We start from the raw sequence: 23,311 nt of genomic DNA, 5'->3' as shown, positions 1-23,311 counted from the left end.
AGTGGCACTGGGGACACTGTAACGAGGAGGAATCGAAGGCAGAGGAGCCATTTCACTGTTTTGTTGTCTCTCATCGGGCTGTTTGCAAGGTTTGGGCAGTCATGGAACTCGTGACCCAACTTCCTCCAGTCTGACAACAGGGTGTTTATCTTCCTCCCTGGACTTGGGTGAGTTCTGGCAAGGAAAAGCCCCAGAACCACCATCAGCCCTCCCATCAAGGGCCAGCTGGTGGCTGAAATGGCAACTTCAGTATCTTTTAGCAGTTTGTTCTGGGGTGTGTTCCCATGACAGTCCAGGGCATACAAATACAGCATCAGCCTGGAAACCCTGAGAGCCAGAATTCTGTAAGGAGAGATCCCAACCCCTCTCCTGTATTCCTGTCATAAATGCTGGAAGCACTGCTGGCCTGGGGGCAGGAAGCAACTGCAATTCCCAGACCTCCCCAGACAAGGGGTTTTACAGAAAACCAAGAGCAGGTTTTCCCTGGAGTTGCCTTTGGTCTCCCCACTTGAAATTGCAGATGATGTTGACTTTGCCAGTGTGAAAGTTTAGCAGGTTTAAGGGGTGTTGGACTTCAGAGGGGTCCTACAGAAAACAGAATTCATCCCTCTGGCCTGTAGACCAGACTGGAAACCGGGTTTAAAATGCAGTGCTGCAGTAGTTTGCCTATAGAATCATCTGGGAAACTGTAGCAACTGGAAGCTTTTACATTTTCTAGTTAATCGAGCTGCTTTCCTGAAAAGAGTCAAGGTCCCTCCTTAGGAGAATCCCCAGTTTTCCTGTGAACAGTGAAATGGTGTGATAAGCAGACCAGTTTTTGAATTCTTTTTAGTAGAGTAGGAAACCTATAAACTGCAGAATTCTTGCTTCTCAGGCACACACAGCTTCCTGTGCCAGTGAGATTACAGCCCTGACAAAATGGATCAAGAGGAAAGTCATTGTTTTTATCTGTTTTGAAGGCACAAACCCAGACTCCATTAGTCACACGAGGAGAGACAGAGCACCTCCCCAAACCCCTGAGCTGGATCTCAAGCTGTTCTCCACAGCTCTGTCTCTTCTCCACATCCTGCTGGGACACAGGAGGTAAGTCCTGGTTGCCTCTTTTGATCCTCCACATGTTGGATTTCTCCAGAACCTCTCTACTTGTGTTACCTAACCCTTCTTTCCTGGCTGCCAGCAGCTCTCAATCCTCCCCTGATGCTATCAAAGGAGATCTCTGTCATCAGTGGGTCGAGTGTGGGGCTACAGGGCAACATTCCCCATTGCTTATCTCAGCTGGGACACAGGTTTATTAACCCTTGTGCAAGTCCATTAATCCAGTTCAGTCCTAAAATCGGGATAATGACATTTATGTAATGACTGGAGGTGTTGGTGATCACCCTGAACAATGAATGCAATGCTGGGGACATTTCTCTGCCTTTGTGTCACTGGGTGACCACTGAGAAATAACTTGTTTGTCACACTCACGTGCCACCATTTTCAAGAGAATTTAAAACTTTGTGGCACAGTTTTGTTTCTCGTGATTCCTCAGGAATTCTGAGTCATCAGAGACTGTTTGAAATTGAGGCTGAGAGGTAAGAACTGTGTTCTTCAGCCCTGCTGGGTGTTAATAGAGACAATTTGCTAATTGTTTCCTGCTCTGTGGAAACACCTCCTGCTGAAGGCAGGTTTGGGGTGTAGGTGGAGACTGAACAGAGCCTCTCTGTGTCAGGCACATCTTCTGTGCAAGTTGTCAAACAACAGCGGTTTTGTTAAATTATCTTTCTTGTTAATCTAAAGCCAGTCAAATTATATTTCCAAGAACTGAGAGCCACGTTAGAAAAAAAAAAAAAAAAAGCAGAATGTTTTTATGCTCATTTTTCTCAAGTTGCTGCCAAAATTTCTCTTTATTTTCCCTGGGAGAGAGGGAACACAACCTGGATTAGAGAGCTGAGCTACACTGCTCTGGTGGTGGTGTTGGGGAGGACAAGCTTAAAAGGGACCTAAAATTTCTGTTTCTTATGGCCCTTCAGTCTGTGGAGGGAAGAGCTGGTATATCAACCTGGGACATCCCTCCTGCCTCCCAAGCAGAGCTCCCAAGGTCGGGGCTGGACCTACCCAGCTCAGAGCTGCTGTTTTAGCTGTAGCTCTTTTATAAATAGGCCCAGCTCAGCTGCTTAGCAGACTTATCTCCACCAATTACCAGGGATAAGTGCTCAGTGCTGCAGAGTTCATCCCTCTTACAAAGTGTTGAGTAACTGTGGGAGGTTACTGTGTGTGTGGGGAAAAGGAACCTGCCACTGGAAATGTGTGGTTTTTAACAGCCACTGTATATTGGTGTGGAAAATGGCTCTAGTGGGGATTTATTACTTTCTTCTTAATGAATTTGGGAAAATCCATGCCAAGAGCCAGCTCAGATGACAGTGTACTCCTTGGGCAGTAGCTGGGTGTGGACAGATGTGGCTCACAGAGGTGTCCAAGCTCCTCTCACCTGGAATGTTTCACTGCAGGCTTCAGGTTAATGCTTTGACCCTGTAAAACTGAGCACTGAATTCCTGCCCAGTATCATGTTCTCGTGTCCCTTCACAGTTTGGGAGTCTCTTTCAGTGCATTAAAGACATTTGAGACCCCGAGACATCATTAACTCTGTAGAACTGTGGATTGTTGCCTTAATTCCTTGCAGACTGGGCTGTGGCAAGAAGGACTGAAGTGACATTTTAACTCAAAGCCCTGGACTTTCACAAGTGATGTAACCTGGCCGATGGAATTTTCCCACATGTAGCAACTGCTTCCTCTTTTTCAAGTTTGTCTCAGCATTTACTGACTGTCAGTTGTTTACAGCTTCCAGTTTCTCGAAAACAAACTCCTACATGAAGGAGAAAACAAAATCCCCAGTTGCCACATTCTCACATGGGGTGACTTGTTCTCGCTTTGTGGCTTTGTCCTGATGTGATTTATCCAGTGAGTCTGTGATCTCTTTAAAGTACTATTGATTTGAGGTGCTATTTAGGAATTAGAAAACCTGCCTGGGTTTCACAACTGAAGGAGTCTTTTACTGTTGGCATCTATACAGGGGCTTGATCCTGCCTCTGTTGGAGGATCTGTTTTTCTGTGACAAAGCTCCTGGTGATTTCAAGGAACTGAATCTAGATGCCTTTTGTTTTTCCAGATCAAGTACAGACTGGAAAATGGTTTCCTCCATTTCAGCACCTGCTGCCTGTATTTGAGTGACTCTGACACAGTAATGTGTGTTGTCAAACAGAGGGTTTGTACCAGAAAGAGAATTTAACTGATGATGTCAGGCCAGATGAGGGTAAAAGTTCAGGACAGGTATTGTGGGAGATGTGAGGAGGGCGTGGGTGAGCTGTGCCAACAGCTACACCCTTGGCAAAGGGAGGGGAAGGCGTGGTGGGAGCTGGAGGGCGCAGGACACAGGGAGATAAGTGGGTGTGCACAATGTGCCTGTCCTGGGAGTGCAGGTAGGGGGGACATGGGGGGATGGACAGGAGTCTGTGACTGAGGGGAGAGGGTTGGAGGAGATGATGGTTCAAGGGGAGATGGTCAGAGGGGAGATGATGGTTGGAGGCGAGATGGGTAGAGGTGAGGGGGTCGGAGGAGATGATGGTTAGAGGTGGGGTGGTTGGAGGAGGTGATGGTTGGAGGGGAGATGGTCCGGGGTGAGAGGGTCAGAGGGGAGATGGGTAGAGGTGGAATGGTCAGAGAGGAGATGGTCAGAAGGGAGATAGTTGGAAATGAGATGGTTGGAGGAGATGATGGTTGGAGGGGAGATGGTCTGAGGAGATGATGGCTGGAGGGGAGATGGTCTGAGGAGATGATGGCTGGAGGGGAGATGGTCTGAGGAGATGATGGCTGGAGGGGAGATGGTCTGAGGAGATGATGGCTGGAGGTGGTGGGGTGGTCGGAGGGGAGCTGCCCCATGTCCCACACCCTGCACCTCTCCCGCGTGTACCCGCACCCACGCGGGATCGCACTGTTGGCCACTATACAAACCCGTCCATCCCCGATTAATTAATTAATAAATATCTGGGCGATTAACCAGCCATGAGGGACTTGGGGGGGCGACTCCGCGCAGCCGCCGCGGCCGCGCCTGCGCACAGGGCCCGGGTGGCTCCGCGCCTGCGCGCGGGGAGGCGGGGACGGGACGATGGAGGCGCGCAGGGAGCGCCGGGCCCGCGCCCCGCACAGACCGCCCCGCGCCCGGCACAGCGCCCGGCACAGCGCCCGGCACGGCGCTCAGCACCGCCCGCACAGCCCGCACCGCCGCTGAGACACCGCCCGCGGTGAGTCCGGCCCGCGCACGCCCACCCGCGCAGGAGCGCGGCCGGGCCGGGAGGAGGGGGCGCGTCCCTCTGTACCCCCTGGTGCGGGTCCCTCTGTCCCCCCTTGTGCGGTCCTCCTGTCCCCCCCGGTGCGGTCCCCCTGTCCCCCCGGTGTCCGTGTGTCCCTGGTGTCCGTGGGTCCCCCTGGTGCGCGTGTCCCTCTGTCCCCCCGGCGCTCGCGTGTCCCTTGTGCGTGTCTCTCTTTTCCCCCGGGTGTGTCCCGGTGTCCGTGTGTCCCCGCCATGGGCGTCTGTCCTCCCGGTGCGTGTCCCTCTGTCCCCCCGGTGCGGCTCCCCAGTGCGTGTCCTGTCCCCACGGTGCCTGTCCTGCCCCGGTGCGTGTCCCTCTCTCCCCCCCGTGAGTGTCCCCGGTGCGGGTCCCCGCCGGGACCACTCGGATCTCCATCCCACGTGCCTGCATCCCCATCCCGCATCCCTCTCGGGCTCCCCGGGAGCTCCGGCCAGACCCAGGAGGGCTCCCCACCGGGAGCCCCGGGGCGGGACACTTCCCACAGGGATAACAGCTCATCCCGGAGGAACAGCAGCTCATTCCTCAGGGATAAGAGCTCATCCCGAACGGATAACAGCTCATCCCGCAGGGATAACAGCTCATCCCGGAGGTGCGGGTCCGGCTCAGAGCGGGGCGGTGGGCTCGGGGTGTTAATGCCCAGCCCGTGGTGCTGCCGGGGGGTGTTTTGGGGTGGAAGGGTTAACAAACGGGCTTGTTTTGCCCGGGTGTCGCACACGTGATGGTCACACCGTCTGGTTTTTGGTAGAAATAGCATTTGGGTGTGTAATCAAAACCCGGGCGGATGAATTGCAGCTGCTGTCAGAGAGGGATTGGGCTTGTTCAGACCCACGAAAATGCGAAGTTCTAAACCAAACCGAGAGGAAGTTTTGGCTGTCTGATACACTTGTTCCTTTTTCTGCGTGTGAGAGGGGGTTTAGTGCCCTGGGGAAAGAGTCAAAGGCAGGTAAACCTCTCTTGCAGTGCTTCCTTCAGCCAAATATAACATAAAAGAAACCTCCACAGAACTAAGCGATCCAGCAAACAGGGTTCTGTAGCAGTGGGGTGAGTGGTACCAGTTTTGGATGGAACATTGTCCTCTTTTGCCCTAATACAAGGTACAAAACAAGGTGTTTTGAATACCTGTTCAGTGTCCAGGAAATCAGAAATGCTGCAGCCTTGAAGGTGTGTGAGGATCTGGTGGGGATGGACCTGCACTGATCCTGTAACCAGGATCACCCGGGGCAGAGCCTTTGACAGGGAGAGTTTGTTAAGAAATAACAGCTCCCAGGTCATTAAAAAATAAAATTAAGTCCCCTGGTGATTTGCAGCCTTATGCTCCTTTTGGGGATGTGATGGCATTGTGTCCCTCTATATAAAGATGATTTGATGAAACCTCTTCATGGGAGTGTTAATTCACAGAGGCAGAGAAATTTGAGATGGGAAACTACAGTAAAACTGCAGTTGGATCCATGTGAGAGGTGATTCACCTGGTTCCTGTGTCACCATCACAGATATTTAATACTGAATGTTGACAGTTCCTCAATTGTCCTTCATTCTGCAATGTTGTTTTCCTTAGTTGTTTTTTTTTTTTCTTAAACTTTTTAAATTCTGGACATGATTTAAAGCAGAGCAGCCTTTTCATTGCTTTGTTAACATGTGTTTAAAAGTCTTTGGATCCAGTCCTGGAAGCTGTTCAGTGATAGTTTTGTCCTTATGTCAAGTCTGCTTATTTAATAAAGGTCTTGTGAGGGAACGTTAATTAAACAGTGCACGGTGCAAGCTGTAGTTAAAACAGCCTGAATTGGAAAGTATTACATGGAGGGAGTTCTTAGGCTGTATTTAGTAGGTCTGTGCACCTTCTTACTTCCACTTTTGTGCTAATCTGATTTTCTTTACTGTCAGCATCTGTCAGATGAACATAATTCAATCAAAGTCACATGGAAACACTCCTTGCTTATTGCTTATTATATAAATTATTGTTCTCTGCCCTCCCCCCTTAGTCACCTAACTGGCACAAACTTTACATTGAGCTTAAATTGTCTCAAAATAGAGGTACATTTTTCCCCAGTCTTAAGTTATAAGGAGTTATGAATATGTTGAAATGAGGATTTCCCAAGTGCTGGTCACGGGTGACGCTGAACAATGAGTAACCCACAGCTAAACTTTGATGCCTCTGCAAGTGCAGGATGTTATAAATTATTGATGGGGGCAGTAATTGTACCTGTCTGTGGGGGTGACTGAGCTGCAGCAGGAGCAAAAGTCCTTTTTAATTTGATTAGTTGGTGGTTCTGTCTCATTCAGTAATGAGCCAGTGCTGGGTCTGAAATTCCAGCTGCGTTTTATCGATGGTTTTGTTGCCTGGAAGTTGGGATGCTGGGAAACTGTGGAGCATGTCATCCTCTGGGGATTTTACAGCCAAACATCATCATTCTGTGACTGTTTTCCAGAGCCACAGCCCACTTTAAAGGTTTCGGGGGTGCTCAGTTCCCCTCTGCACAGGACAAAGTGGGAAGTGCATCCAAAGGGACGGAACCGTTGGAAAAACATCTGCAGGTTTTTAATGAACCAACTTTTTTCCCCGTCTCGGAATGCAGTGCCTTGAGGAATGTGCTGTTCCTCTGGGCTGCTCTCCTTGGATACTATTTGTTTATAGTTTGGTGTTTGTCCATACCCTGAAAGTTGGTTTCTATTTATATTCTGATAAGGCTGGTTCTGTTCGCTTCAAGTAATGAGAACTTACATACGAGATTTCTGGAACTTCTGCAGTTATTTCAAGTTTGGGTTTTGGTTTGGTTTACTTCTGCAAAGCTGGGCTTTAACCAGCTGTTTGTCTTCTGTTTGTGCTGCTTATTGCTGGAAGTGAAATACTTCACATTTGTCCTTGTTTTGTCGTGTTTGTTTTGGACACATTTTGTCACAAATGAGTTAAGAACTTTCTTCCAACTTGTCCTCCAGCTTGTTTTTCTCTCTTCTCAGCTTGGAGTTAAGCTCATTTTTGTGAAGAGCTGAGGTTTATTATGGTTATTTCTATTTCATTATCTGGGGTATTTTTTTATGCTCTGTCTTAGAGTGTTCTGGTTTTATGTGTCCAAACCACTACACACCTAATGGGAGACTTTATAGTTTTTCCCGAGTCTTCATTCCTTGGCACATATTTAAAGCTTTCCTTCCTCTTCTGTATCAAAAATAAATTCATTTTATCCCTTGTGTAACTGAAGACATGAATCTGTGCTGGTCTTGAAACAACTTTGTGCTAAGCCTGTTCTAAATCTGGGAACATACTGGTCATTTTTAATTCCAGTGTCTCCTGATTACCTTGAAGAACTTCCCAATTGGGATCCTTCGGGGAAGTGTTTGTCAGTGGGTGTGAACTCAGTGTTTCATGTACCTCCCAGCTCCTCTTGCAGAAGCTTTAAAGCCCTTTAGTTGCTAAAAACCAATTAAAAAACCACTGTGGGGGCACTGGGAAGACCCCACCTGAAGCACTTCTCGGTGAGTGATGCCGAGCACGGAGCAGGAGCTGCAGAAAGCAGGGAAATCACCCAAACCACACGGCTCATCTTGGCAGCAGGGGCAGTTCCAGTCACTTTTTGATGTTAAGCACAACTCCAATAATTTTTTGGTGTCCAGCACTTAATCTGCTGAGAGAAGAGGGCGCCTTGGGTCTGTACCAGCCGAGCCAGGGGTTAAAGCAGTGATCTGAATTTGAAGGGAAGCCCCGTTAGCTTTGCTAATACCGAGATTTTATTTTTTTTTTCTTCTCCCTCTGTTTTTTTCCCCAGGGATCAAATTTCTCTCTGGCTGAGGCTCCTTCGCTTCCAGGATGGAGATGAGTCGGGAGAAGCTGTGTGCCAGCAAGGCTGAGGGCAGCTCAGACTCTGGCTATCACTGCTCAGCCTGTCACGACGACGAGGAGTGGGGCAACACCAGCCGGGGACGGTCCAAGTCACGAAGTCTGTCGGCTTCACCAGCCCTGGGAAGCACCAAAGAATTCCGGTACGAGCTCCTGCTTCTTCCTCTTCCTGCTAAAATAGATCAATTTAGCTGGATTTTAGTTTTCACTCCTTTTGTATAACCCTAAAACGCACCTCAGGAGGTCGGCGTTCCAAAGCGAAGGCAGGAGGTTGAAGGTTGGGGGGTAAACTAAGAAAAATAATATAATAATGTAATTAATAATAATTATTAAAAGTGGCCTGGCTGTCAAAACAGGTGTCTGAGAGTTCATAGTCTCAAAAAAAAAAAGCACAAATCAACAGCAGAGACACTCCTGCAAATCTTTACAAATGCTCTAGTGCTGCTTTTATTTCCACTAGGCAGAGCTCTAGGGCTGTGTTAAAACCTGTGTGATGAGTGTTTAGGTTCTGTGTGAGGCAGCACAGTCAGTTTGTGTTTGCAGACACTTCCCCAGCCTTGAGAAGGTTCCAGTTGTTCCTTTGAGCCAAGTTTCCACTCTCACTGCAAGGCCCTTGTCATGTGGACAGTGATGGAACCTCTGATTCCGTGATCTTTGGACCCACTGCAAATATTGAGCAGTGCTGGGGCAGCAGTGGGTCTGCTCTGATGGGAGGCACAGCAGAACTTCACCTTCCTTGCCCTGTGAGCCTCTCAAGCATGGCCAAAGCCACAGAGGAGTTTCCCAGCCCATGGAATGTCATCCAGAGTTCCTGCTTTGCTGGTAGGAATGTCCTTGGGAGGCAGAGCACGGGTGGGTGAGGCTGCACATCACAGGGTGCAGGGAGGCAAACTGAGAGCCTCGGTCTGGAGAGGCTGCAGGGTTAGGAAAATACCCTCTGTGTGTGTAGTTCAGGGTGTTTAATGCTTCTAGAAGGGGGTTGCTGAGGGCTCTGCTCTGTCTGTTCCATCCTGGCTATGGTGGTGTGTGTGTAGTCAATAAATAAGACTTTAAATCATCCTGTAAAACTGGGGGGCTTCCTTTGCTCCACTTAAACCTCTGTGGACATAGACTTCAGTCAACCTGTGTAAAAGACCATGTGGTCCAAATTTTTGTGTGTTATCTTCTGGCTAAATGACTGCTTTTTCAGCTAGGAGAGACCTTCGTGGGCCCCTGTGCATTGTGCTTTGGGTTGGGATAGTTGCTTCCGAGATTTTTCTTCATTAAGATGCTCTGCAGTCATTCACTGTCTTCAATTTAGGGCTAAATTGTCACAAGACTGCCAGGAAGTGCTGTCAGGCTTCCTCTGGAGTGCTCAGATGGAGGGAGTCACCCATCTGCCCTGAACTGACAGGCAGATTTTCCTAAAAGACGTATAATTTTCAGGGCACTGCTGCTCATTCCTAGCAAAGACCGACTACAAATAACTTTAAATTCAGTGCAGGCATCTTATTGAGTAAATAATAAACCCAAGTGAAACCTCAATGAGAAGTTACACCAGGTATTGATTCATTACTGGAACGTCCTGAAGGTCGGACGTGGATATTTGATGCCTCATGTGGGAACAGAATTCCAGTTACTGGGAGGGGCCTGGAATTCTTTCAACCTGTGTTGAAAGAAGGCAAAAAATGACAGTTATCTGGGAGAAGCTTGAGTGGGGCAAGAAGTGGGAGGTGATGTTGTGCCAGGGTGTTATTTAACTCTCCTGATTTCAGGTGTAATTGCTCACGAGTGGATGGAGATTTATCATTCCCTTGCCCGTGTTGGCACACACGTTGATCCCTCGTTATGTCAGTCCTTGCTCATTTTTCTGCTTTAATGCAGATAAGGCAAACTTTATAAAACACTTAGTAATACTCTTATCTGACTGGGTTAGTCATGCCTGGCCTTACAGATGGAAAAAAAATTATCTGAGAAACGAATGTAATTTCTGTTTTCACGGTGGGAAGTCGGATCTTGGGCGCTCACATTTTGTTAGACGTGGAACAAGTAAGATGTTGCTCTTGTTCCTTAATTATATGTATTTGTAACCTGTGATCTGGTTTTGATTTTTATTAGATTTCTGAGGGTTTTTTTTAGCTCTAAGAGTGAGTCACAGGGCTGGCCTGAGCTGCTTTATAACACACACAATAGAAGGCAGTGCAGTAATGATGGTGGCTGCCAAGCAGTGGGGTAAGTGAATTAAGCACAGGAAAGGCATGTTTCCCCCTTCTTTTTAATGGAATAATTCTGGGAGCACTCACAGAACGTTTCAGCAGTTCCATGATCAAGTTTTGCTCCCCTTTCCAGATTTGCTGAGGGAGGTGGGAGGGAGGTGAGTTCTGACTTGCTCCAGATAATCCCATCCTGGAGCCAGGAGTAACCCTGTGTTCTCCTGTCTTCATTTTGAGCATAAATGACACCTCAGAGCTCCTGTTTGTTTGAAGGCAAAGATCACATGAGATAAATAAATAGGGGGGGAAAAAAAGCTTTTTTTTCAATCTGTTCAAAACTGTAGCCTGGTACTGCAGATATCTCCGTGCAGAACTGAAGGGTTTGCATTTCATTAATTTATTGAGTGCCAGGATTTAAACAACAAAAAGGTGTTTAAATAACCAGGACATGCATCACTGTGGCAAAAGAGTTTGAAGGAGTTGCCTTGGCGTTGGAGATCTCGCTGTAAATGCTTGTCAGGGCACACTCTGGGAGACCTAATGCATGGACATTTTTGAGATTAAGAGCCCTCACCGAGCCATTTTCTGTGCATTTACACCAGGTTTAGTCATTCTGAAGATGTGTGCTTTTAGGTAAGATGTGCATCTTCAAGGAAGAGAGGAAAAGAAGTATTGTTGCTGTGCCTGCAGCAGCCAAGCTGGTGCAGACACCTGAAATGTGAGAGTTAATACCTGCAAAATGGAATGGTAACAATAAATGTAGGGTTAAGAAATGCACTTTGCCCTGTATTTCTTAGTGCAGCTGTTCCAGAGAAGTGGTTTTGGTGGCTGTGGAGCCAAATGTGCCCAGATTTCTTTTACTCACTGGTTGTTTTTTTTTTTTTTTGTCCCTTCAGGAGAACGCGCTCCCTGCACGGACCATGCCCAGTGACCACGTTTGGACCAAAGGCCTGTATGCTGCAAAACCCTAAAACCATTATGTAAGTGCTCATTCTGGGGCAAAGAGAAGTTTGCTTTCCCACTCCTCACCCCCTAACCAGTGCTGTGTGTGTGTTTTTACCTGATTGGAGGTTTTCGTGTCGCTTCCTTGCCGTCCTGGGGCTGCTCTGCCAGACTGGCACGATCTGCAACCCACAGTTTGGGGTCAATAATGGCAACTTTAATCACTGCAAACTCGAGGGAACAAAAATCCTTCAGGACAGCTCGAGGAAAGGGAGAGGAATTGTTCTGTGTGCTGTGGGATCTCAGGAAAGGCTTCTCCCTCCCTCGGTGATGATGTTTGAATGGGTAGTTTGAGGTTTTTGTGTTTGATCTCTGGCACTTTCTCTGGATGAATATTGTTAGGGCAAGCTTGCTTTCAGGCTGCTTATCAGTGTGAAAGGAAGGGTTGGTGTCTGCTGAGTGGGCAACTAATCATTTTAATTTTGTAGGTTGGGTGGTATCAAGTGTTGCTTTTTACACCATGTGTTATATACTCAGGAAATGGTGTCTTGGTCAAACGAGGAATGTCAGGGTTTGACCAAGGCAGGAGTCCCTGGTTTTGGGGTGGGGAGGCCCTGGCACAGGCTGCCCAGAGAAGCTGTGGCTGCCCCATCCCTGGGAGTGTCCAAGGCAGGGTTTGAGCAACCTGGGCTGGTGGGAGTTGCCCCTGCCCATGGGAAAAGGGAACTGGGTGACCTCTAAGTTCCCTCCCAACCCAAACCATTCTGCCATCCCGTGATTTTTGTCCTTTTAAAAGGTTTTATTTCTTTGCTCTCTCCATTAAGTGTGAGGTATTTCAGTCAATATTTACCTGCCCAAGCCTTTCCTCTCAGTAGACAGTGATGTTCCTCAGAACACTGGTGGTACCCAAACCTTTCCCTCAGTAGATAGTGATGTTCCTCAGAACATTAGTGGCACCCAAACCTTTCCCTCAGTAGACAGTGATGTTCCTCAGAACACTGGTGGCACCCAAACCCTCCCCAGGCAGGTGTGGCTCAGGTGAGGGCACCCTGAGCTTCCTCATTCCTGTGTGGTGTAAAAGGTGCCCTGCAGAGCTGAGTTCAGCTGAAACCCCGCCTGGGCTGTGTTTCCTCACCTGGCTGTGGGGGAGCAGCTCCTCCCCAGGGGCTGGCCCAGGATAAGGGATATAAGGCCAGGGACAGGAGCCCTGGGCTGCAGAGCCTGCGGGTGACACGTGCCAGGGAAAAGCTGCCTGGGCAGGAGAGCTGGGGAGCAAAGGTGCCTGAACTGAGGAACTGTTTGAGGACCAAACTGTGAATTTCCTTTTCTTACCGCACCCGAGGTTTTGTTGGATCTTCTAAAAACAAGAAAAACTTTTTTTGTTTTGTTTTGTTTTGTTTTTTTCTCTTGTGTAATCAATAATATTGTTAAACTCCCTTCGCTGGGAGGGATTTTTTAACAGAAAATTATAGTTTTTAAGTACAGGCAGAAGTCAGTGAAGGTCTTGGTGTCTCTCTCAACATGACCATCAGCACCAGAGCTTGCAAACCTGCTTTCTGAAGGCTGTTACGATGAACTGAGTGAACACTCAGTGAAAAAAGGATCAGGTGGTTGTGCTCTTTGAGAGAAAGGGGAAGTCAAATACCTACTTTTAAAGCTCTTTTTTGAAACGGGGTTTTCCTGATGAAATCTTGCCTCTGAAGATCCGGAATAAACTGTTTTACAGGGGATTTTTCTGTGAAGCCTCACTGCTTTTTATTGGGACTGATTGCAACACTTCAATAGGGGGAAACGTTTTTCAGAGAAAAATGTTTTCTTCTGAGGTCACAGTTTATTAATTAAGTGATAAAAGCCTCAGCCTTTGACTTTTTTGGAGCTGTTGCATTTGCCTGACTCCTGGAGTGAAACATGAAGATCTTAAAGTGTGTTAGGAGTAATGTTCCATTTAGTAGAACTCCGTGGAACTGGTGAGTATAGCTGAAAGCAGGCAGAGTGGCTTCTGTCTGAATGAAGTTGGAACTGGTTCTGGGCTTAGTCAGTGAAATCAGTGCTGCAAACTTCAGTTCTTGTCAGGTTTGTTGATATTAGACTCCTGCATTAACCTAGTTTCTACTGTACTTGTATATTGAATATAGGCATTAAAATGAATTTTAAATTTACATTAAGCTGTTTGACTTACAGTGTTCAACGAGGGAAAAAATAACGCTGTAGCTTTTTTCTGATCCTCTGATTGAGTGTTTCTCCTTGTTTTGAGTGGGCTGAAGAGGGCAGAGCACTGGAACAGGCTGGAGGGGAGCAGGGGGGGTGTCAGTGGAAGGGTTTGATCCAAGAGCTTTTGTGGGGCTGCTGTTCCCATCCCTGTTTGCCCTCGTGGCAGCAGGGCCAGGAGCTCTACAGCACTTTAATCCTGGGTTATCTTCCTGCATCAAAGCACTGCTTGGTTTCAGGAGCATCATTACAATGGGAATTACTGCGTTTTCCTGCCTCTCCTGGCAGTTGTGCTGAGGGCTGGGTGTGTTCTGGGCAGGTCAGAGCAGGTCAGGGTGACACTGGGGGGTTTTTGTTCTCCAGGCACATCCAGGATCCAGCCAGCCAGCGGTTGACGTGGAACAAACCCCCCAAGAGTGTCCTTGTGATCAAGAAGATCCGTGATGCCAGTTTGCTGCAGCCTTTCAAGGAGCTTTGCGTGTACCTGACCGAGGTAACGAGATGGAAAATCCAGTTTTACCATAAAAAAAAATGTACATCTAAACCTCTTTGAATTCCTGAGTCTGTTTAATGTGCAGAATTATAAATATATATCTAATATATAAATATAAATATTCACACCCATTGCCACTGGATGTAGTAAAATCCGTTTCAGAGCTCAAGATCAGTGCTGAAGTACTTCAGGCTAAAAACCAAAAAACTGAAGTAAAAACTTCCTTCTGCAGTCCCAAAATACAGGGAATGGGATATTTAAAAAGCTGGAAGCCCTGAACAAACACAGCAGTGGTACTGCACCATTGTAATCTGTGTTCCAGGCTGTAGTTTAATTTATTAGATGGGTCTGTGCACGCTGCAAAATTCTCATGAGAATTAGAAACCACACATGGAAAAACAACCAAGAAATGCAGAGCACTCCCATAAAATATTATTATAAATATAAATATAATATAATTTTAAATAATATAACAATATTATAATATTATAATGTAATATGATAAATATAATATATTGCATTATAATATTACTTAAATGTTTTAAACTAATGCAGATTGTGGGGAGAGTCAAACATGTTGGCTTTTTAAGATGTTAATAACGAGCTTATTGTCTCTCTCTCAAGGAGAACAATATGATAGTGTATGTAGAAAAAAAGGTGTTGGAAGACCCTGCCATAGCTAATGATGAGAATTTTGGACCAGTGAAGAAGAAATTTTGCACCTTCAGAGAAGGTATGGAAGTGATTCCCTGAGGGTACAATTATTGCTTTTTGTCTTGATTGTTTTGTTGGGTTGGGTTTGTCAAACCAAAGTGTCTTTTGCAAACATTTGTTGTTCCATCCCAGCTGTGGGGTTTTTAATGTTTGTGAGGGAACGTTGTGGTGCTGCAGCTTGGAATTTTTCTCCCTGGTTTTAGTTGGGAAATGAAGAGTGTTGCTACAACTTAACTCAAAGCTTGTGTTTCAATGTTGCTTCCAGATTATGATGATATCTCCAATCAGATAGACTTTATCATTTGCCTGGGAGGAGATGGGACCTTGCTTTATGCTTCTTCACTCTTCCAGGTTGGTCCCTGTGAGAAATAAACCTGTAAACCTTTTCTTTTTGAAGCATTTGAAAGTGGTTTTTCCCCCTTTGCTACTGAATTCAGCATTTGTCCTTTGCTGTTTGTTCCTGTTTCACCTTCTGAAAATGATGTAAAATGTGTTGGTTTTGTTAAGCACAGTTGAAATTACATTAAATTAATATTAAAGTTACAGTAAGTAACTTTACATATTGAAGTTACATTAAATTAATATTAAAGTTACAGTAAGTAACTTTACATATTGAAGTTACATTAAATTAATATTAAAGTTACAGTAAGTAACTTTACATATTGAAGTTACATTAAATTAATATTAAAAATAAATTTAAAAGTCAAAATATTTACAGGCAACGAGTTGAAGTGTGAATTGCTTTGATTCAGTGGCTTTAAAATTCCTTTCTTTATTGATAGGGTAGTGTCCCTCCAGTTATGGCTTTTCATCTGGGATCCCTTGGATTTCTTACTCCGTTTAATTTTGAGAATTTTCAGTCCCAAGTCACTCAGGTTATAGAAGGTAAATTTAAGGGGACAAGGTGTGGGGTGTTTCTATTTGTTACATTTTTCCTGTACCTTTTTCCCAAGATGAATTAAATTTTCTTAACTCATTTGGGTTCTCCCTTAAGATTGAGACTGGGGAAACATGTATTAAATTAACAGAAGTATTGCACTGCATTGACCCTTCCAGTGCTGCTGTTCTGTGAAGGAAAACGGCTCAGAAATAACTTTGTGGAGCAAACAAGTCCAAGATGATGCAGAACTCACGTTTAATGGCAGCTAAACATAGAAATAGAGTTTAGCTCTGAAGCCTCTGTGCTGGTTCTCTTAGCAGTGCAGTGCTTAAAAACAGAGAAGTCAGGCAAATATAGAATATTTAAGGAAATAAATACTTTTATTTCTTCAATATGAGATTGAGTTGTATCCAAAGTAGATTCCTGAGAAGATGTATAAAATCCCCACATTTCTAGAATGTTGCCTTTTAAATACATGTTTCTGCTGCTCTGATTTTCCTTAAGCTTAGCTTTTGTCTCAGTGAGGATCACACGAGCCCAGCAGCGTTTTCCAGTCTTGATCACGTCCCTATAAAATCAAATTTCACATAATGAGGAGAGTGGGAAGGGACTGGGTTAAAATTTGACTTTAATTTTGCTCGTTGCTGCTAAAAAATCAGTTTTGAGCTCTAACCAAGTGTGGCCAGTTACCTCGGGAATGAAACTGGGAATGTTGGAAGCTCAGGAATACAGGGCTGGCATTTCATACAGTTTGCTGGTCGTTGCTGGGGGGGGATTTGCTGCATTTAACATGTTTTTGTGTGTGTTCCTCCCCCAGGCAATGCAGCTCTGGTTCTCAGGAGCAGGCTCAAGGTGAAGGTGGTGAAGGAGCACAGGGAGAAGATGACGGTCCAGAACGGGATCGAGGAGAACGGAGTCGTGTCTGCAAACCTGGAGAAAGAAGTGGGCAAGCAAATTATGCAATATCAGGTCAGAGGGCAGAGCAAGCAGAAGAACTAAATGCTGCTTTTGAACTGCTTTGTGCTTGTTTTATTAAGACTCTCCCCTTTTCTTTAGCTGACTCTCGTTAGCCCAGCGCTGTGGGACTGATCTGTGCTGCTCTAACTCAGGGTGGGCACTGAATGAGGGGGAAGTGGTGCCCATTTCTGCTGCTGCTGTGCTTTGCTTTGGCAATAATTTCACAGAAATCACAGAATTGCTTAGGTTGGAAAAGACCTCCAGGATGGAGTCCAACCTTCCTTCTGTTTTGAAAACAGAAGTAGCAGCTCTAAAGTGAGATACAGCGAAGATTTTTTTTTTATTTTTTTTTTTTTAATAAATGAAAAGAGAAACCACTAGTGACCAGCTTCTGGAACTAACTGTTAATCAGCCTGAATTTTTTGCAGGTCTGGAAAACTTGTTTCCCTTTGTCCTTTATCACCTTGCCAGGGCAGCAGTGCCAGGCTGGGGTAACATTTGGTGTCGTGGCAGGTCCTGAACGAGGTCGTGGTGGATCGTGGTCCTTCCTCCTACCTGTCCAACGTGGATGTGTTTCTGAATGGACACCTGATAACCACGGTGCAGGGAGATGGTGAGTCTGGGGCTCCATCCCTCCCCTCTCCAGCTGGGCTCTGGGGTTATTTAACTGCAGGATTCCCTCACCTGGAAACAAAATCTCAAGCTTCAGTTCCCCTGTGGCAGCAAAGATGAGTGTGCAGAAATAGGTGTGCTTGTTGATTGGTTAGTGAACAAACTAGGTGTTGTAAGCTTTGTTTGTGGGCTTGTGGAGGCAAGGGACAGTTTCTTTGGGTGTCACATGTTTGGGCTAAAGGCAAGAAAGAGCTCAGAAAGGATTGGCTTGGACAGCTGGAATTTGCCGGAGGCAAACAACCTGAGCTCCCAACAACCTGAGCTCCCAACAACCTGAGCTCCCAACAACCTGAGCTCCCAACAACCTCAGCTCGAGGGCTGCAGGAGTTAATCTGCAGAGCTCTCACCCTTAAAAAAAGTGAGAGTCACTGTTACAAAACCCTGTAACCCGAGCTGCAGAACTTTGTGCAACTCCCCTAAAACCGCAGGGCAGGTGGGACTAGGAGGGAGTTTCTCCCTGTGTGTGTGTGCCAGGCTGCAGTTCTGCTGGGAGGGACGAGCTCTCTGCTTGATTTTCATGACTGTGTGATTTGTGTCTCCCACTGTGGTGCTGATGCAGTCCCAAACTCGCTGTCTGTCCCCCCCAGGGGTCATTGTGTCCACCCCCACGGGCAGCACGGCGTATGCAGCTGCAGCAGGAGCCTCCATGATCCACCCCAACGTTCCTGCCATCATGATCACCCCCATCTGCCCACACTCCCTGTCCTTCAGGCCCATCGTGGTTCCTGCTGGGGTGGAACTCAAGGTCGGCTCCTTCGCTCCGATTTCTCTCTGTAAACTAAAAACATCAAATGTAAACATGTTGTGGTAAATATATAGATGTTGTGGGCAGTAAAGGAACAACCCAGGGGAGTGGGAACGAAGCAGGGGGGGGTTGGGGAATGCTCTGGACCTGGGATTGAGTTCCTTTCTCTCTTTCAGATCATGCTCTCCCCTGATGCCAGGAACACAGCCTGGGTTTCCTTTGATGGAAGGAAGAGGCAGGAAATATGCCATGGAGACAGGTCAAGCCTTTTTTTTTTTGGTTGTAATATCTCTAAGTGTAGAAAATCCTGATCCCTGCAGTTCCCTCATTCTCTGACATCTGCTAAAAGGGTGAAGAAACAAACTTTTATAAACCTCTTACAGCACAAACAGCACTAAAAGGGTTCAATTTCTTTATATCTTCCCATTAAAGCAAGTGAAACGTTCAGACAGAAGCATGTGAACATTGCATGCTTGGCAAGGGAGATGGGCATGCCTTTAAAAATAATCTATAAATTTTAACTTCAAGATAAATCTTGGGAGTTCTAGCAGATGTAAATCAGCAGGAGCTGCCTGTAAACAGTGGTGCTGAAAATCTCCACGTGGTTTAAGCTGTGTTAACCTGGGAAATGCTTGTGCTCACTTGCTCCTGCCTTGAGTGAGCAGAACACAGAGTGTGAGGGTCCCTCAGGTTTTATGGGCAGTGTGTGGTGGCTCATCCTCATGGGAGGGGATTTCAGGGGTTTAAGGCAGCTGTGGGGAGGTCACTGGTGCATTTGCCATTCAGGAGGAGTTTTGTCCCCTTGGCCCAGACAAGTTGCCAGGAAGGAAAATGTATGAGCTGGCATAACTCCATCCTGAACTGCTGGTGTTTCCTCTGAGGCTGAAACATCTTTAAAGTAGTTCTATAGAATATAGAAACATCTTCAGAGTGTTTCAGGAGAGCAGGAAGGTTTCAGACACGACGTTTGGCCCTGGTTTAGGTTCTGGACTCTCAGTGCTGTTGCTTATAGTTAAAACTTGAAACTTAAGGGCCAAGGTTGTCACTTGGGTGTTCCTGTGTCACCGTGGGGTTGATGTGAAGAGCAGCAGAGGGGCTGCAGGGTGTCCTGGGCTGTATTCAGTGTTCTCACAGTGCCAGAAGGTGCCCACAGTGCAGCTGGGAGCTGTTCCCAGCCCTGGCTTTGCTCTGCTGAGCTGAGCCCTAGTCCTGGTCACGGCTGGGCTGTGGGAGCTCTTGTTCTCCCAGGTTGGTGGCTGTGGGGCTGTGTTAGCTCAGGAGTAGGTTTGGTTTTGCCCAGAGTGCTGTTTGCTGCCCTGCCTGACAGGTGTCCTGTGTTATTGCAGTATTAGCATCACTACCTCTTGCTACCCCCTTCCTTCCATCTGCTTCCGAGACCCCGTGAGCGACTGGTTCGAGAGCCTGGCCGAGTGTTTGCACTGGAACGTGAGGAAGAAGCAAAACAACTTTGCTGTGGAGGAAGAAGAATTTTGAGTGTCTGCATCTCCCCAGACCCGTGGGAATGGAGTGTGGCAGTATCCCCCTCTGTCTGCTTGGATTTTGGAGCCTTTGGCTGCCAGCGAGGACCTGCACTGTGGTTGTGGTTTTTATATCTGTGAGATCCCGTGGCTGGGAATTGTGTTACTGCTTCCTGTGCAACCAAGGGTAGGGATGGAAGAAACTGGGCTCTGGTTGTTGTAGTCCAGGGTGAATTTCCTTCTGGAAACTGGATTCTTTCTGACTGAGAGTGACAACCACATCTGCGGCTTTGATTGTAGCCTCTCCCTTACCCAGGGCATGAATGTAGATGCACCCCAGGAGAGTGGCATTCAAACAGCCTCTTTTATTCAGTATATTTGTAATTCCATTGAACACTGCTACAAATATAAAGGCTTTAAGAAGTTTTCTTAAGAAAAAAGATAATCTCTCCTCTTTATTAGCTTAAATACATCTGGCCCAGAAAACATTCTCTTGCTCTCAGATGTGAAATGCTGAAGAAACACCCCTGGAGGATGTTTTTTATTGATAGATGGAACTAGCACAAAAAAGTATCTATTTTTTATGTATACATTTCTGTCTCTTGTGCCCATTTGAACAGTGGCTGACCCTTGGCTGTCAGCACTGTGGAAATACCCACGAATATTATTACTTATTGCAGGTATCTCTGGTTTTTTAGCTGAGCTGCTTTTAGAGCTCTGCAGTTCCTGCTGCTGGGAATCATCCACGTGTTGTGTTTTTCTAATTCTTTTTGTTTGATTCCCTGGAACAGCATTAGAGACCACCAAAAAAAATGTCCTCCAAGTGTTCAGGAAGAATCTGGACTTCAATTGCTACAACATTGTCTAGTTCCACTACTGTCTTGAGGAAAATATCCTGTAATGCCCTCAACTTCCATGGATGTACCTCCCAGCTCTTGGTGCTGAGTAAAACAGGATGGGATACTGCTCTGGAGGCTGGAGAATTGGAGAGGACACATTCCCAGTGGAGTAGCAACGGTGCCTTCAGCGCTCAAGATTATTCTGAGTCTCGTGTTTTTCCTTTTCTAAGATGCTTTCAGAGGTTTCTAACTTCTCTCTGTACATATTTTATCGTCTGTGCTTTTTTTTCTGAAAGAACAAAAACAAAAAAACCCAACGGAAGAACTGGTTGGGGGGGAAAAAAAAAATAAAAAAAGGGTTTGCCCTGTACTTTACCTGAGAACCAGCAAACCCCAGGATAATGTTTACATTTATGTTCTCTGTGGTGCAGTCTCATGATCATTAATTACCCAAACTTTAGCATTTTTCAGTCTTGCTGCATCAGCTGGTGAAGGAGTGGGCAGGAGCTGTTGCAGTTTGAGTCTTGCAGTGGAATTAGTTTCCTGGTTGAGGTGGGATTTCCTTGGAAAGGGAGTGAGGAGCTCTGGTGAACTTTCCCTGATCGTCTTACGTTGTTTCTGTGGTCCAAAGTGGAGATGGGAAGTGTGTTCATTCCCAGACCCTGCCTGGCCTCTTGTCCTCTGATGTTCTGAATAATGTCTCATCCATTCTGGGTGCTGCCCTAGTCTGAGTTCATTAAATCCAGGTGAGAGCACTTTGCCATAAAAGAGAAGCAAACTCTTGGTTAACGATTCAAATCACAGTGGAAATGTGTTGGTAGAAACAAACACTCGGTTTGTAAATGCTGTAAAATAGAATATTGGTTTGATTTGGTCTAAACAGGCAGATTTTGTGGTACCTGGGAGAATATCCAGGTAAGCTTTTGGGATTTCTCTTTCACTTGAATCTGCAGTAATTGTTTTATCACTGTTTTTGAAGCTGCTTACGGGTTTGCTGGGTGGAGTATCCAGTTATTTGATAACTGTTTACTTTTTGAACTGTAGAAGTGTCAGGCTTTTTTGCTTTGAAACTATTTTATTTAAACATGCAATAATTGAGAGAAGGAACAGGGTATGGGGAAAAGTCTGGTGAGGTGGAAAAGGAGTGGAGTTCTAGGCACACTAGGAAGTGGGAATCATTTTGCAGAGGCAAGGTGAAATGATTTATGAGCCTTATCTAGTATTTTTTTAAAGATAAAACTATATTCAGCACTTTTTATTTATGCTTTTTATAATAGTAAAGCTATTCTTGACTCAGTGGCCGGACTTTTGATTTTCAGAGTGCACAGGTCATGGAATCTGTAATCAAAGTGTACTGAACTACTTTAGATCTACCTTAGGGGTTGGCTTTGAATTTATTCTTTCAGTTTATCACCCACTGCAGCTGCACTGCTGGCTCTGAGGCTGCTGCAGTTTTGCTTGGGGAGGGTTCTTCCTGCTGAGGAGGTTTTTGGGTGTCTGCTCAGCCGAGGCAGAGCTGCATCACCCACCCCAGGCAGGGCTGACTTGGGGCTTGATTTTTCCTTCCAAAAGCTGCCTTGATCCCAGTTTATCCCAACTGCTCTGTGTCCAAGCACAGCCCAGGCTGTGCTCAGGCATCTCAGACTTATCTGAGTGTACAAAGTCCCTTGGCAAGGCTTTTAATCCACGAGCTGTAATTCCCAAACTGTAATTCCCAAGCAGGAGAAGGGAGGCTGAGCAGCAACTGGGATTTTCATACTCAGCTGCTGTCACGTGGGTGAATTTTTTGCTCAGAGCTGAACCAGAAAAAAAAAAAAAAAAAGGCTGTAAATGCACACTCAGTTTGTTGGCAATAAAACCTCGTTCTGCTGATGTAGCTCATTCGAATTAACTCGTTGAAACTGTACTAAAAAAAAAAAAAAAATAGGGTTTTGCTGATTAGGAGTTTCTAAAACAAGGGGTTTGTGGGTGTCCCTGTACCCTGCAGATCCTTTCCAGTCTACAAAGGGCCAAAATGGAAGCTGGGAAATGAATTTGGTTTTTTTTAAGAAGTTATCCTCTAGTAGAAATTGAAGTCATTAACAACTGTGTAGCACGGAATAAAGCAGTGTACTGAATTTTTAAAAGCTGAAAAAAAATCCTGTTACATATTGTTAACACATTGAGAACTCGTTTTGGATATTGTTGAAAACGAATATTTTTCAATCCTTTCAATAAAATCTTTTTGTAAAGTTGCATTTGTCGAGCAGCACTTTGACTGGGGGAGAATATCAAATTAAAAACACACACACACAGTTAGTTGTTTGGAGGGCAAATGTCCAGGGTGGGCTTTGACATGGAACAGGGGCATCTGTTTTACTAAAATACACCCAGGGCTTTTCTGAGGGTACCTGTCTGATAACAACCTTGGCTCAAGAGTTTCAAAATAAATGTTGGATTTGCTGTGCAAGTTGAAACAAATCTTGTGTTTGAGTAGCTGGGCTACATTAACTGTGTTTTTGAAGGCCCAGGGATAGAAATACAAGGGCAGTGATATCAAATAACCTCTGATAATTTGGATAGCAAGATGAAGATTGAAAATGCACTTTTATTGCCTGTTGTGTCCTTGCCTTTGCACGTTCTGACCAAGTTGCAGACCCTTCCTTCATAGAACTTCTGACTAATTGTGTTTAAGAGTCCTTTGGTTTCCTCATTAACGTGTCACCCCTTCCAGCAGCTCCTGCAGGTGCTGGATAAGTGTGAGGAGACACCTTGGGCAGGTAATGGAGCTGCTTTGGAGTTCATTTGTTTTACAGGGCACTCCAGAAAGGATTTTCCATCTTCTCCTGCCTGGCTGGTGACAAACTCCTGCTGTCCCTGGCCAGAGCAGTAACCCCCATTGCTGGGACAGTGACACTCAGTATGACACAAAGCTATTTATTACTCTATTTATTGCATAAAACACACTTTTTCACCTAATTTTGGCCAAGTCCAGGCTTTCTGCAAGGTCAGAGCCTTCCCTTGCTGGTCC

The 23,311-nt window shown here is 45.9% G+C and overlaps 1 protein-coding gene across 4 annotated transcripts; it reads left to right on the top strand.

Moving 5' to 3' along the window:
- The first annotated feature begins 4,229 nt into the window (after nt 1-4,229).
- On the top strand, nt 4,230-22,123 carry NADK (NAD kinase). Of its 4 annotated transcripts, none has more exons than XM_032708945.1 (12): nt 4,230-4,280; nt 8,111-8,324; nt 11,270-11,353; nt 13,887-14,016; nt 14,641-14,749; nt 14,996-15,081; nt 15,513-15,615; nt 16,428-16,579; nt 17,081-17,180; nt 17,827-17,984; nt 18,161-18,243; nt 19,331-22,123. In XM_032708945.1, the coding sequence occupies exons 2-12, from the start codon at nt 8,152-8,154 to the stop codon at nt 19,476-19,478; spliced, it is 1,326 nt and encodes a 441-aa protein (XP_032564836.1). In that variant the 5' UTR covers nt 4,230-4,280; nt 8,111-8,151; the 3' UTR covers nt 19,479-22,123. The 4 variants fall into 4 exon arrangements, with proteins under 4 accessions (XP_032564836.1, XP_032564837.1, XP_032564838.1 ...); XM_032708948.1 differs by lacking the exons at nt 4,230-4,280; nt 8,111-8,324 and adding exons at nt 8,859-9,003; nt 10,279-10,392; XM_032708946.1 differs by lacking the exons at nt 4,230-4,280; nt 8,111-8,324 and adding an exon at nt 8,843-9,003.
- Nucleotides 22,124-23,311: the final 1,188 nt, after the last annotated feature.

This window comes from Chiroxiphia lanceolata, chromosome 22 (assembly GCF_009829145.1).
Source record: "Chiroxiphia lanceolata isolate bChiLan1 chromosome 22, bChiLan1.pri, whole genome shotgun sequence".
NCBI classification, from domain to species: domain Eukaryota; kingdom Metazoa; phylum Chordata; class Aves; order Passeriformes; family Pipridae; genus Chiroxiphia; species Chiroxiphia lanceolata.
The sequence above is the reverse complement of the archived record's forward strand: the minus strand, read 5'-3'. Positions and strand labels throughout refer to the sequence as shown.